The 15,377-nt window shown below is 35.2% G+C and overlaps 1 protein-coding gene across 1 annotated transcript in view; it reads left to right on the top strand.

Moving 5' to 3' along the window:
- Positions 1–523: 523 nt before the first annotated feature.
- tbc1d30 (TBC1 domain family, member 30) overlaps positions 524–15,377 on the top strand; it is a 19,039-nt gene continuing 4,185 nt past the window's right edge. The window contains exons 1-13 of the mRNA XM_016535326.1: positions 524–1,243; positions 2,306–2,470; positions 6,828–6,889; positions 8,481–8,555; positions 9,360–9,566; positions 10,159–10,327; positions 10,786–10,954; positions 11,085–11,190; positions 11,356–11,462; positions 12,378–12,520; positions 13,008–13,214; positions 13,709–13,800; positions 13,935–13,941. Coding sequence (XP_016390812.1) covers positions 733–1,243; positions 2,306–2,470; positions 6,828–6,889; positions 8,481–8,555; positions 9,360–9,566; positions 10,159–10,327; positions 10,786–10,954; positions 11,085–11,190; positions 11,356–11,462; positions 12,378–12,520; positions 13,008–13,214; positions 13,709–13,800; positions 13,935–13,941 — 2,020 coding nt within the window. The 5' untranslated portion in view covers positions 524–732. The remainder of the gene's footprint in view (positions 1,244–2,305; positions 2,471–6,827; positions 6,890–8,480; positions 8,556–9,359; positions 9,567–10,158; positions 10,328–10,785; positions 10,955–11,084; positions 11,191–11,355; positions 11,463–12,377; positions 12,521–13,007; positions 13,215–13,708; positions 13,801–13,934; positions 13,942–15,377) is intronic.

Raw genomic sequence — 15,377 nt, 5'->3', positions numbered from 1 at the left:
TGATGTTTACGCTCAAAGGCATGATGTCATTCATAAAATTCATTTTTTATGGCGTATGTGATCATTTTTTATCATCTCTACTACGTCACAAAAGTTGTATATGTTAATAATATACAATATTACTATAATGCAGTTTCTCGCTTTAATTTTGAAAACAATAGAGGACCCCTTTAACCATATCAACATTTTAAAAATAATTTTAACGATATTTTAGTAACGTAATTTTACTTTGAAAATATATTCGAGAAAAATTCAGTAATGGTTAAATTGACGTGTATTTAAATTAATTTTTATTAAATTAAACTCATTTACAAAAATACTATATATTTACATTTTCATCTCGGATATATACCCTTGATGTTATAAACGTAGTTTTTACCAGATGCTATTTATTTATTTGGACACGTTCATTTACAAACGATGAGTATTTTTATTTAAACATTTTATTGTAGTGAAAAAAACAAAAGCTGTATATTTCTCATTCACCTGTTGTTTAAAAACGTTTTGTTTGAAAGTTTCGGAGGTGGGTTGAACTATTCCTGCTGCAGGGGCGTGCAATCAGGATTTAGACCGATCAGGAAGGAAACTGGAGCCTGGGAAAGGCGCTGCCAACCCCGCTCAAGGAATGGAACACACCCGGAACTCCAGTTCCTTATTGATTCATCTAAAACACTCTTTGGTTTGTACTTATGCGCAGCATGTGTAATGTTGAACTTTAAAGAGGGCTAAAACATGTCTGGTGTGGAAGTGGCCAAAGAGGAACTTAAGGAGATAGACATATGTGACATCTGCTCGAAGGAGGAGGAGAGCGGAGTTTTCCTCAACTCAGGTGCGTCGTACCTTGACGGCTTCTCCGCGTTTCACAAATGGGCTTCAAAGGGACGTTCAGTATCGGATGGATACTGCAAGTGCGCCAAAACAGCTTCAGTCTCACTATGCAAGTGCGCAAAAGTGCCTCATGGAGCAGCAGCTGGAGAGATCCGTATGGAGAGAGGAGGAGGAGGAGGAGGAGATGTGTATTCGGATGAAGAGGATCTGAGAGCGTCCCGCGCATCATCTATAGTGGACTGTCTGTTAGTGGAACTCTATGACACATACAGTAATGTCAGAGGGGTGGACAGCTCGACCGAAGCCTCCAGCTCAGAAGCCTTCCTGGGCAGGAGTAACACTGGCTCCAACTTTCTCCAAGAACTTCAGGAGAAGCACACGAGACGCCATCAGATGAAATACCTGGCTCAAAAAGGTGAGCGCCACTTTCTTTTTCAAGTGAAGTCAGTTACATTCGACTCAAACTGTCAATTTATTCTTATTTATGTAAATCATACACTATCATTATTCCAAAAGTTTGGAATAATTACAATTTAGTTTGGAATAATTACAGTTTTTCATGTTTTTGAAAGACGAAAGAAGGCTGCATTTATTTGTTTAAAAATACAGTAAAATCTGTAACATTGTGAAATATTACAATTTAGAATAACTGTTTTCTATATTAATCTGTTTTAATATGTAATTTATTTCTGTGGTCAAAGATTAATTTTCAGCATCTTTATTCCAGTCTTCAGTGTCACATGGTCCTACATTTTATATACATAATTGTTTTATTTATTTTTGATCAAATAAATACAGCCTTGGTGAGTCTTCTTTCAAAAACATTAAAATCTTAATGATATTCAAATCTTAATTATTCAATTTTTTGTATGTGCCTTATGAAGTTCTTTTGAATGATGTATTTGAATAATTTACAGAATCTTTCCTTTTTTGAGAACCCATATTTATTTATGTTCAAATCATGATATAAAATAAAGTCTAGATGTAGGTGTTTCCTTTTGAGGTTTTCCATCATTATTAAAAAAATTTGTAGTTTTCAAATTTTTTTCATTTTTTATACTTATTGTATTTCATTTTTGCTGTGCATTTGCTTCTGGAGTGACATTACTCTTAAGCAATATTAAAATAAATATTCTCTCAATATGATTAGGTTTTAGATTTAGTGTGCCACATTGCAGAACTGACCCAGTTTTAATGCCAATCTGAGAGCCAGTTAAAACTTAACCCTTTGTTTGCTGAAGTAATTTAATTGTTGTCTCAGGTGCTCAGGTTCTTTGTAGGCCATAATGACAATTTACATACAGAGGTCTTTTGTATACACATGTACACACAGTGTTAAGTCAATCATAATGATCTTAATCTGTCTACATAAGTTCCAAGTTTTGCACACATTAATTTGAGATTTGTGTGCTTTTTTATTTTCTAAAAAAATGAATGCATTTCCTATAGATTTAAACCAGCTTTATTTTGTGCTCAGGTCCAGAGGAGCTGAAGTGGATCATTCAGGAAGTGAAGTATCGTATTGGAGTGCAGTCGGCCAAACTGGTGCGTCAGGTCAAGAGGAAGGACAGACTTCGGCAGAAGTTTCAGAAGAACTGTGATATAGTCACCGCCTGCCTGCAAGCCATCTCTCAGAAAAGACGTAATTACAAATCATTCTCTCATTTCACTCCTCTTCCAGTCATTATTGCTTTAAGTAGTCAGTGTTATATTACCCAAGGCTTTCTATGCTATTTGAAGACTAATGTATTCTAGATCGAAAGAATGTCTTTGCTTTCACTGACGCTTGATGTCTGTTATTCCTTAAAGGAATAGTTCACCTAAAAATGAAAATTTGCTGAAACCCTCAGGCCATCCAAGATGTAGATGAGTTTGTTTCTTAATGAGAACAGATTTGGAGAAATACAGCATTATATCATTCACTCGTCAATGGGTCCTCTGCAGTGAATGGGTGCCGTCAGAATGAGAGTCCAAACAGCTGATACAAACATCACAATAATCCACACCACTCCAGTCCATCAATTAACATCATGTGAAGTCAAAAGCTGCAAACAAATCCATAATTAAGACATTAATTGATGGACTGGAGTGATGTGGGATTATTGTGATATTTTTATCAGCTGTTTGGACTCTCATTCTGATGGCACCCATTAGGGCTGTGCTTGTCAGTGAACCACGGCTCGTTGTAGTAAATGCTGCTCCATCTGAAAGCAGGTGATGGAGATTTACTACAAATCACAGAACTGGCTTTACTGACGAGATGTGCATGATCATCGCATTCGATTATTTGCACAGCACCCATTCACTGCAGAGGATACACTGGTGAGCAACTGATGTGATGCTAAATTTCTCCAAATCTGTCCTGAAGAAACAAGCTCATATACATCTTGGATGGCCTGAAGAGGAGTACATTTTCATTTTTGGGTGAATTATAACTTTAAAAGGGTGTGTAGTATAGGTAGCGGTTGCTGAAAAGCTCTGGGTCCCATATATCAAATGCATTTTTTCTTCACCTTGTTCTAGTTCTCTGTTGATGTTTTAGAAGACAGTGCTCTCAAATATCTCACCACTATCACAGGATTGACTCCTCCTCACCTTTACAACTTAATTATTTGCATTAGATCCAGAACGCAGACTATGTTCAATATCACTGAAATTCAATCCATTCGGTTTCAGAGGCGACTCATTCATGTGATGAGTTTATGACACTTACATGCAAATTTGCACTGTAATGCTGTTGAACTATTGGTCTCAAATTTGTATTTGCATTTTGCTCGGAAATTAGTCATTGTGTAGTCATTGTGCAGCAGTAATTCCTTTACACATTTGGATGCAATGGGTGCTTTTGTTTTATGTATTTGGTTCAGGCACAAACATGTCCAACAAATACAGCGGCCTTCCATCTTTTAATGTCTTTTTCCTCTATTTTATCTACATGCAGCGTGACAAGTACTGTCAAACAGGTACAGTATGAAATCACATCAAAACCATAGCTCTGCATGGTTGCCATTCATCAGTCAATGTCTATTCTTATTGCAAGAGGTGTCACTTTGTAGTTGTGAATGGTTATGGTTCAGTTTTTTTATTTGTTGACATGTTTATTTTTGTAAACATGAGTAGCATGGTTTCTCACTGTTTTCTCACTGAATGCATGTCAGGAAATATACTAGAATGCTTATCATCCAATGGAAAAAATATAATATATATTTTCCATATCAGGACTTTTTTTTTTTTGCCGGAATTTTTTAAACAACTGTTTTGTGTCTCTCTCATTAGTAGCATTAAGGGTGCTCTCTTCATAGGGTGAGTGAGTTCACGTAAATTTGGAAACTTTTGGGCAATCATTAAAAAAATTTAATGATCAAATTTGCCTGATTTACCCTATTGTCTGGATAGTTACTTGAATTTGGAATAATACCTTATTGATTTATTTTTGATTATTTCTTTCACTAATAATTAATTACTAAAATAATTTACTACTTCCTCCATGTTCAAACAGTACAACAGTTCCTTTGTAAATTATTCAGCCTGCTTGTGTAAAATGACTGAATTTATGGTGATTATCCTTATTCTTATCTCAGTACTTTACTCTAATCGGTCCTAAATCAAGAATGTTTACTTTTAGATTTTCTTGTATTCTTAAAGTAAAGGTTCTTTATTGGAATCTATGGTTCCATGAAGAACCTTTGGCATTCATAGAATCTCTCCAATCCTTTCCACAAAATGTTCTTTAGTTTTTTTAAATGCTCTTCACACTGAAAAAAAAGGTTCTTTTAAGAACTGTTCACTGAATTTTTTTTTTTTTTTTGGAAACCAAAAATGCTTCTTCTGTGTCATCTCTGTGAAACCCCCCTTTTGGAATTTTTTAAGAGTATATAGTATTTTATTTTCTTATTCCTCCTTGTCAAAGATTAAGGCTGAAGTTGGCAGCATGGCACTAGTCATGAATGTTCAGGCCATTGTTTTCTTCAGCTGTTTCTGGTCTGTAGCCCATCCTCCAGAGCTCCAGCGGTCCCTCCTCCCTCTCAACCCGGAATGTGACGCTCATATGTGGGTGTGAGACATGCGCATCACTGCGATATTCCGCCTCTCCCATCCTCCGCGTTCTTTTCGATCACCTTTGATGCTTTTAGTCTGCTTAAAAATCGTATGCTTCAAGTACAGACATGCATCTTCACGTATGAGGATAAAGGATGCGCGAATGTGTAGTTTCCTCTGATTTATTGATCGGGTCGATCATAACGAGTAGGATTTTTTTTTTTAGATGAAATGATTCTCGGGATGAGATCGTTGTAAATGCGCGGTCAAACGGACCCCTCAGGTTTTTCTCGAGATGAAGCAGGAACGGTTTGTTTCCTCTAAGAGGTCGAGGGTTTGTGTGAAACGGCAGAATGCAGCTGGAGGAGTCGGTAATATTATCAGTAATGTGCTGAAGAAACGCAACGGCATCTCTAGAAGAGCGCCGCGCCTGCTGTGCACCCTAGAGCCAGGTGAATTCAGCATGCTTTAAACGCATTATTTTTATTCATTATTAATCTTTGCCCTGTCATTATAGATAAAACTGTTGCTAGGATTTCTTCCGCCCTTTTATTTGCGCTGGTGCTGAATGTAGAATGGTGTTTTTGTGATAATTAGGTGACCTAAAGGGCCTTCCCATATTTTGTGTATTCAATATAGGCCTAATTTTTATAATTTATATATATATATTTGCTATTTTAATATAATTGTGAATTATATATTTCAGTAAACTGTATAAGTTGTATAGATGTTAATATAATTTTTAAACTGGAAAAAAACGTTTTGAATTTGAGGTGTCCTGAAATGTGTTTTAGGTTTATTTTAGTCCCTTAAGAAATTATTTATTAAATATTATGCTCACTTTTAAATATTATGTCTTTATTAATTGGTCATTGCTTTAAAAGTTTTTGAGTAAAAATGCCCCTTTTTTAATATAAAAGGTGTATTACGCTGCACATGCCTACTGCTTTTCATTCAGACCCTTGTGTCGTGTCGTGTAATGAACATGAGTGCAGTAGGAGGGCTGGAGGGATGATTGTAATCACGTAGGTTAATCCGGAACAGCGCCGGCTGATGAGTGAAATACAGAAATGGTGCCATTCTACTCCTGATTGTTATTTATCGCATGGAACTATGACAGAGATGGACACGGGTTGGTGTTTATTTATTTTTATGTACCAGGAAAAAAGTCTGTAGGAGAAGTAGCCGCTTTTGTGTTGGTGAGGTAGAGTTGTTTACATACGCGTTTGACAGGATTTAGCATCTTTAGCAATGGCTACTGTGAAAGTTACAGCACTGTAAAGAATTCATCGGGTTGTTATAACCCTTCATTGCTCAATATGACGCCTTAACAGTGGGAAAAAAAACAGTTTATTTCGTCTTGATACATGATGGTGTCGTGTATCCGGAAGAAACCGCAGGCGGAAGTGAGATTCAGCACCGCTCTGCAACGGACAGCGACATTTATCAACTATTCGAGATCTCTCGTTTGGTTTTTCGTGGTCGATAATAATACACTAATACACTTGTCGTTTCCAGTCATTTCTGTTGGGTTTTTGGTATTTATTCCTGTTAGACAAAGAAGAGACTTAAAAACATGAGTTGGGTAACCTGCCTGCCATAAATAAAGAGCCATTGAATGAAAACAAACCTTATTATTAATGAGTTACAAAAGGGATGTAAGTTAGTAAATTTGTAAGAAGAGGTATCAAGAATATAAAGGAATATATATACAGTATATGAAGAAAACTTTATGATGTGATGAATTTCAGGATTTTTCTTACCAAACCATTCCTATTTTCTTGTTTAACTACTTGTCTGTGCGTTTTTTAGTTGGATATTAGTTGGAGTTTTTTCTAATGAGTGGTGATTACACAACATCCCTTCATTCATTTTTTAATGAGACACCTGCAGCTCCAGAGGAGACGTCTTTATATGGTCATCATTGTCTCACTGATGTCCTCTGTTTTGTCTTATTTCAGGGGTGGACACCCGGTTGAAGTTCACTATCGAACCTTCTTTAGGCAAGAACGGCTTTCAACAAGTATGTATTAGCTACCCACTGTTGAAGATGTGTGTCCAATAGGGCTGTGCGATTAATCGAAATCGAATCGAAATCGCGATTTGAGACGTTGCGATTTCCTAATCGCAAAGCCTGCGATATGGACACGATATTACTCTGTTCCAGAGCATATGCATGACTGCCAGCCTTGAGTTGCAGTCTTACTAACCAATAGAGTGAGCGCACCTCCGTTCTCCCCAATCAGCACTGCTCTAGCCAACTGCGTAAACACCCACCATTTAAAAAAAAAGAAAAAAAAAGAGAGAGACAGAGTGGGATTATGGCGTCTACTGGGTCAGATCGATAGTTAGGCAAATTAAAACTAAAGAAAAACGTATGCAACTTAAGCTTCGAAATGACAGACAATGAACAAACAAAGGTAATTTCCAAGAGCTGCGTCACAGCGCATATCAAAAGCTCCCGTATCGGTTCTGTTTTCAGTACTGGAGAATAAAAGATACATTCTTAGACGTTTTTGTTAGTATGTGAACGTTATCTTACACATTTTATCTCCCCAACAGATTAATTTAAAATAAGTTTATAATGCATGTTGGCTATTCCCAATTCAGAAGAGCGCACACACAGCCTGTGTCTGTGAATGCTTCTCATACTCGCTCCTCTCTGCCCCACGCGGCGCGAACCCCGCGTCACGGACGAGCCGTTCATGCTTGCCGCACTCACGCAGCCTGTCTCGTAATGCTCGAATATACTCGCACCCGGCTCCGCAAGTCTCCACGAGCGCATCTGGCAGTATGGACGAGGCTTGACCCACGCGCGCAACCTGTGTCGACTCGCACCTGGCTCCGCGTTTAAAACGAATGTAAATTCAGTCTAACTGCTTGCTAATTTCACTTGGATGAAATGAAACATTCAGCACATTTTCCACTTGCTCTTAAAATCCCAAATACTTAAAATGAATAAATCAGCCTATGTAACATATGTAATACTTTAATAATTGACTTAAGAAATACAGTTCTTTATTTATAAAAAATAAACAAATATTTTCTGTGAAATTCAGTAATTAAGTTAATTCTGTAAAAGTAGTTATACCATTATAATCTTGCCTGCTGAAGAAAAAAACAATAGAACCCCTCCCAAAACACAATAACAAATGTAATGGGTTTCAGGGTTATAATGGGAATTGTATTGGTTTTAATGTAACCTATAATGAGGTGTCTATTTGATGGATTCTATTGGTGGGATGTAATCTGGCAGATGGCAACCAATAGAACAACAGTAATTCATTTTGGAATAATGCCCAAAACAAAAAGGAATTTTGTAATGGTTTAATGGAAACTATAAGAATTTCTGTGATAGTTTCTATTGTTTTTTTCAGCAGGGTAATGATACCCATACTGTGCTGCACATTATTGGCTATATTGAGCTGAAGCTTGACTTTGCAAATTTAAAATCGCAAATCAAATCGCAATTGCAATCGCAATATCTGTCAAAAAAATCGCAATTTGATATTTTCCCCCAAATCGCACAGCCCTAGTGTCCAACTCCCCCTAAATAGAAATAAATAAACATTTTGGTTTGCATGTTGATTGTTTGTGTTTGTTTTGCTCTGTAGTGGTACGACGCTCTGAAGGCAGTAGCCAGACTCCCAGTAGGGATTCCCAAAGAGTGGAGGAAGAGGGTATATGTGGTGGAAATTTCTCTTTTCAGACACTAGCAATGTTTTCATATCTATGACATTTTATGTACTGTATAATGTTTGTGTAGTTATATGCAGTTACTTTTTTATTTTAAGACAATTATTTAAGCAGTTATTTATGGAAGCGTGTTTATGCCACAGGATAAAATCATCTTTTGTTTGTACAATTTTGAGTTTATATCTCACAATTTGGAAATTTTTCTCGTAATTTTGAGAAAAAGAAGACAGAATTATAAGGTATAAACTCGCAACTGCAAGAAAAAAAACTTAAGTCACAATTCCCTTCTTTATTTTTTATTTCATGTGAGAGAGAAGAATTGTGAGTAAAAAAGTCCAAATTGTGAGATAAAAATTCCAAATTGCAAGGGAAAAAAAGGTAAATGTCACGTATTACCTTTATTATTTTTATTTTATTTTATGGCTGAAATGGGCTTCCAATGTTGTTTAATTTTAAGGTGTATAATATATAAATACAGTGTATGTATATATATATATATATATTTATATATATTGTGAAGTCACTAAATATGCAATACAAGCTGTACAGTCATTATAAGGCACGTAAATAAATCGTGGCTTTAGAGTAGGTGTTTAGCATCAGAGATCTTTAATGGAATCGAGTCAGATAAAAGGTTATATGGTGCAGCAGGATATTTGCTCATTGTAGTGCGTCAGTTAGTGGGTAATGTAATAGGAGGTGTGTTTGTGTAGCTCTGGATGAGAGAGAACTGTGATCTATCGGGCACAAGTGAGCAAAGTTCAGTGTGCTTATTATTTACATAAGACCTGTAACACTTTGTTTCCCGCCTCATTCAGGACCTGCACAGGACCGGCTGCAGTTCATACTGTGGCCAGGAGGCGGAGCAGGACCGCGTGGTGCTGAAGCGGGTGCTGCTGGCATACGCCCGCTGGAACAAGACTGTCGGGTACTGTCAGGGCTTCAATGTTCTGGCCGCCCTCATCCTGGAGGTCACAGAGGGAAATGAAGGAGATGCATTGAAGGTTTGCCTAGACACCTATGAGCTCTGTGAAATTTTTTTTTTAAACATTTATTTTTGGCTGTTATTTACTTGCTTATTTATTTTTGAGGAGGCACCAGAGGCAATCCTTTCTTGATGCCCTAATTTTTATTTTATTTGCAACCAGAATTGCAACTTAATCTATGATAAAAATTTGGAAATTATTCATCCAACAGTTATCCAACATACATATACGTGTGTGTGTGTGTGTGTGATTTTATTTATGTGAATTTTTTTTTATTTAATATTTTATTTGATTATATATTTATTATTTTTGTTTCTCTTTCTATTGTATTTAATCTCCTTTTTATTTTGATAAATCTACTTTTTATATTTTATTTTATTTTTGAATTCCTTTTTTTTTCTTCTCATTTTCATATTTTTTTTCTATGTCATTTTAAAATATTTAATTCCTTTTTTAAAATAATTGTATTGGTCAAATCACATTTATGGTTTTTTTATATTTTATTGTTTTTTATTTAATATTTCATAATTTCATGCATTCAAATTATTATATTATTATATAAGCAAGAAAATATGCTAAAATTCATTCTTTTATTATTGTTTTTTGAAAGGTGATGATCTATTTGATCGATAAAGTGCTTCCCGATAGTTACTTCGCCAATAACCTGCGAGCCCTCTCAGTGGACATGGCCGTGTTCAGAGATCTGCTGCGACTGAAGCTTCCAGAACTTTCTCAGCATCTCCACCATCTCCAGAAAGTAGCCAATCGGGAAGGAGGAGGTGTGTAGCAACCCTGTATATATACTAGGGATATGCCGGTATCAAATTTTCATGTTGCGATTAATTGCTAATGCTTTTATTACGGTACACGGTATTATCACGGTATTGAAATTAAGTTTTCATGCAGAGCGTCTCTCACATGTTCCGCCATGTGCTTCTCGTCCGCGCTTGTTTACATCAGAGTGCATGCGTCTTTCACACAGCATACAGCGGTGTTGTGCATTTTGACTAGTTTATGGGAAAAGTATTCTTAAAATGCATTAAAAATTCTGAATAATTTGTAATATATAATTATTCACGGTATTTAGAAGTGCCCACGATAACAATATCGTGCATATTCATTACCGTGATATATCGCATTACCGAATACCGGCACAAGTCTAATATATACAGCATATGGATGCAAAAGAACGATGTCTGTTCCAGGTCAACTGCATTGTGTCGGCATTGTGTTTCAGGGAGCTATGAGCCTCCGCTCACCAACGTCTTCACCATGCAGTGGTTTCTGACCATGTTTGCCACTTGTTTACCCCATCACACCGTGCTGAAGATCTGGGACTCGGTCTTCTTTGAGGGCTCTGAAATGCTGCTGCGTGTAGCTCTCGCCATCTGGGCCAAACTTGGAGAGTAAGTTTATCAATCATCTGTCCATGATAGAGAGTGGCAGAATAGGCCAGATTCCAAAGAAAAATGTGATCATAAATTAAATATGAGATAATTTTCAGCTTGTTTCAAGCATTCTGCATCTCTCTCTCAGACGAATTGAGGAGTGCCAGACTGCCGATGAATTTTATAGTACTATGGGCTGCCTGACGCAGGAAATGCTGGAGCACAACCTTATCGACTCCAATGACCTCATGCAGGTAAGACTAAGCATATAAAAGATCTTGAATAATTAATGTAATTAATTATATATAAACCTTATCATATAACTAAATCAACTATAATAGCTTTAATGTTGCAAAATAGTGTTGAAAATGCCGGAAGTTTGCTTTTGGGGCTAAAAGTGTGTGTTTTCGTCCTGACAGACGGTCTACTCCATGGCCCCGTTCCCGTTCCCCCAGCTGGCTGAGCTCAGGGAGAAATACACCTACAACATCACCCCGTTCCCGACCCCTGTCAGAGCGAACAGCAGGTATGAGAGCTGAAGACACTCGACGACCACAGCACAGATGGCATCCGTGAGAGTTTAGTAGTCATAACACGTGAACATGACTGCAGGGTGTCGTTTTATGGCACATGTCACCTTTATTTATATAGCGCTTTTAACAATACAGATTGTGTCAAAGCAACTTTACAGTATTAAATAGGAAAATAGTGTGTCAGTAATGCAAAATGACAATAGTAAACATTCAATTTTCAGTTAGACACGTGTGTATATTGGCATGCAAATATCAAATGCAAATGTTCTGCCTTATCTTCACAAGCGTTATACTCAGTTTAATCATAATTTTTTACTTTTAAGAAGAGATGTAGGCAAGCAACAGTGCAATAATAAAGCATGTACATTTATTTCTCTCTATTTTAAAATATTTATTTACATATTTCAGTTATTATTTAATTAAATTATTTTGGATTATTTTGTTCTTAATTTTTTTTATTTTATATTGTATTATTTTTTAAATATTTATTTTCTATTTTATCTATCTATTTTATTCTGCAAAATATTTAATTATATTTTTAGTGTTATTTTTTTATTATATTATATTTTAATTCATTTTAATTTAATAAAATTTTATTATATTTAAAAACATTCTAAAAAGTATTTTATTTTTCAATTTTATTAATTAATTTCTTTATATTTTCATATTTAATTACTTCATGTGTTAAAGTTTAGTACTTTATTTTTGTTTCTATTTTTAAAATGTTAAAATTATTTTATTAATAAATACAACAATTATTTTTACATAATTTAATCTACATAATTTAATTATTTAATTAATTTTCTGGGTTTTTCTTTCTATTTTATTTAAAAAAAAATTGTTACTTTTTCATATTATAATGTCTGTTTTATTTTATGCATAATATTGTTGTTTTTCCCCATGTATAGTCTTGCACTCCATGGATGGGAGAGTGATGATGATGATGCTGACATGGATGATGAAGACTCTATTGTCACTGCTCTGGGTTGCCTGGGGCCTCTTGGAGGACTTCTGGCCCCTGAGATCCAAAGATACCAAAAGCACCTTAAAGGTCTGTGCTGAAAGCAGATTTAATAGTGCAGTCTGTGAGGTTACAAACGTCACTCCTGTTCCATGATTTTATATCCTGCTGAACACGGGAATTTATCAAATGCACAAGATGTTTCATGTAATGTTTAACATTTTATGAGTCTCTAAAGCTGTATTGGAATTGTCAAAATACGGGCGATCTCATGGAGTAATGCAAATATGAGCTCAGTGTAGCTCACTCTGCCAACCTAACCCTGGCAAATCCTTCCCAATACTGTCTGAATTTGTCCTCAAATGGATTTAATTCTCAGTGCATTTGTTAGTTCTTGTTGTATCTGAGGTGGGTCAACTCATTCCAGCTGTCCTTAATTACAGCCTTCAGTTCCAGTGCAACTAAACAAATGAAAGGTTTGGAAAGGAGCCGACGCAGCCATTACTCAAGTTACCCAACAAAATGTTTCTCAGATATTCTTGCATTTTCATTTTAGATGTTTTCATCTGGCCTGCAGATCAGAGAGCGGAGCAGAGCTCTCACGGCAGTAACATGGCCGAGATGAGTCCTGGGGCGGTGGGCGCGGGACGGGCCGAGCACCAGGCGGCCATCAACAGCATGATGCTGGAGCGCATGAGCACAGACATCAGCGCGCTGAAGAAGCAGTACTCACGCATCAAACAGAAACAACAGCAGCAGGCTGGGCTCCTGTACATCCACACAGGTACAGGTCTTCATTTTGAGCGTTTTATTTTTTATTTATTTTATTTATTTAGTCATTTAGCAGACACTTTTATCCAAAGCGACTTACAAATGAGGACAATAAAAGCAGTCAAAACTAATAAAAGAGCAACAATATATAAGTGCAAATGACAAGTCTCGGTTAGCCTAACGCAGTACACGTAGCAAGGTATATATATACATACATACATGCATACATATACATATATACATACATATATACATGTATACATACATATATACATATATATACATACATATATATTATATACACACACACACAAAGAAAAACAAGTAGATAGAATAGAAAAAATAGAAAGCTAGTGTTTGTTTGTTTTGTTTTGTTTTAAATACAAAAATAAAAAAGAAGATAAATATAGATAAAATAGAAGTTTTACAGTTGTAGATGAGTTCAGGAAGTGACAGAAGGGATATTATGTAGTGTTGGTCAGTGTGTTGTTGTGACATTTTTCCCAGGACCTCGAGTGGAAGCTGAAACTATTGAACCTCATCAAGCCAGTAAACAGAAGAAGCACCACACTGGTACTGATTTTTGTGGGTCAACTATGGTTTCATTCTAGATAATTGGTGCAGTACAGCTGTTTTGATCGGTGTCGGGTCTGCTACTGTGTAATGCAATCACACTTCGTTTGGCATTTTGGTGACAGTTGAATTGATTAAAATCATGATATTTGCTTTGCAGGGGATTGGTACATGCTAAAGCTTGTTAATTACTTTTACATTTACATTTCTTAAAATATTGGCACATGGTCTGTGCCAATAATGGGCAGCACGCCAACATATAGTGCCGTTGTGCTTCAGGAGTCCCGAGTTCAAGCCCCGGCTCGCTGAACTTTCCCGATCCCATCCCCCTCTCTCTCTCCCACTTTGCTTCCTGTCTGAAAATACTGTCCTAAACTAATAAAGGCAAAAATGCCACAAAAAAAACTTACATATTATTTTGATTGATTGATTGATTGATTGATGGAATGGAACATGTAATATTGGAGTAGCACCTCTACAGGATATAATGGAGAATTAAAGTCAACATGAATTCATAATAGGCCCTATTTATTTTCAGAACACACATTCACAGAACACACACAGTATTTTTAGCAATTCATAACTGCACACTATTTAAAAAGTTAAAATTTTTGTAATTTGTTATAAATAATTGTATTTTATATTCGATAGAATTTATTATTTTTTATCTGGATTATGGGATGAATAGAAAGTTCAAGTCTTCACTGCCATTTTTTTGATTGAATTAAAAGATTAAAAGCATTTAATTAACGGCATTAATTTCTTTTAAAATGAATTCATAATAGGCCCAAATTATTTTTAGAACACATTCTTAATGTGCACAATTCATATCTGCACATTATTTAAAGAAAAAGATTTATATAAAATTGTATAATTTTGTATAATTTATTTATATTTATATTATTTCTATAGTAATTTATTATATAGTAAATTATACATTATGTGTGTGTATATAATTTATTATATATTTATATTTATTATAATAGGAATTTTTGTTTTATTATAATATGAATTTTTGTATTTTTATATCAATATGGTACAAGATTATCCTATTTAAATAAATGTGATGAACGTTTTAATTCAAAAGTAATCTAAAAGTACTCTATTATATATGCATATATGTATAAAGCATTAATTGCTTTATATATACATAAACACATTTTTTGCAATGATAACTCAAATGTGGTGATCAGACACTTATAATGATGTGACAAACATAGGCCTATGTAGTGGAGGCAGGGTATTTAACAATTTAACAATAAACTTTATTATTCAAAGGGAGTCTGATATCAGTGCACTTAACAGTAAACTTCACTTCACTTATTATAAATAACTTCAATACCACAAATAGAACAAAATATATATAACTTGAATTAAGAAATTAAACAAGGTAACTGTGTAGGGCAAGCAAGCTACTGCCAAACCAACAGGGGCAGATTTATGCAAGAAGCACAGCTTTTCCAAATGTAAACATCTAAAAAGAATAAATAATAATAATTAATAATATTTTTTCACAAACTCTGTGTTGTGTATTTTCTGGTAATCAAATGAACATGCAGGACATTCGTATTTAAATCGTATTTTTGCAGTTTAATATTCACAG

The sequence above is a fragment of the Sinocyclocheilus rhinocerous genome, unplaced genomic scaffold (assembly GCF_001515625.1).
Source record: "Sinocyclocheilus rhinocerous isolate Xijiao unplaced genomic scaffold, SAMN03320098_v1.1 scaffold395, whole genome shotgun sequence".
Taxonomy (NCBI): domain Eukaryota; kingdom Metazoa; phylum Chordata; class Actinopteri; order Cypriniformes; family Cyprinidae; genus Sinocyclocheilus; species Sinocyclocheilus rhinocerous.
Note: the sequence above shows the minus strand (reverse complement) of the source record. Positions and strands in the feature narration are given on the sequence as shown.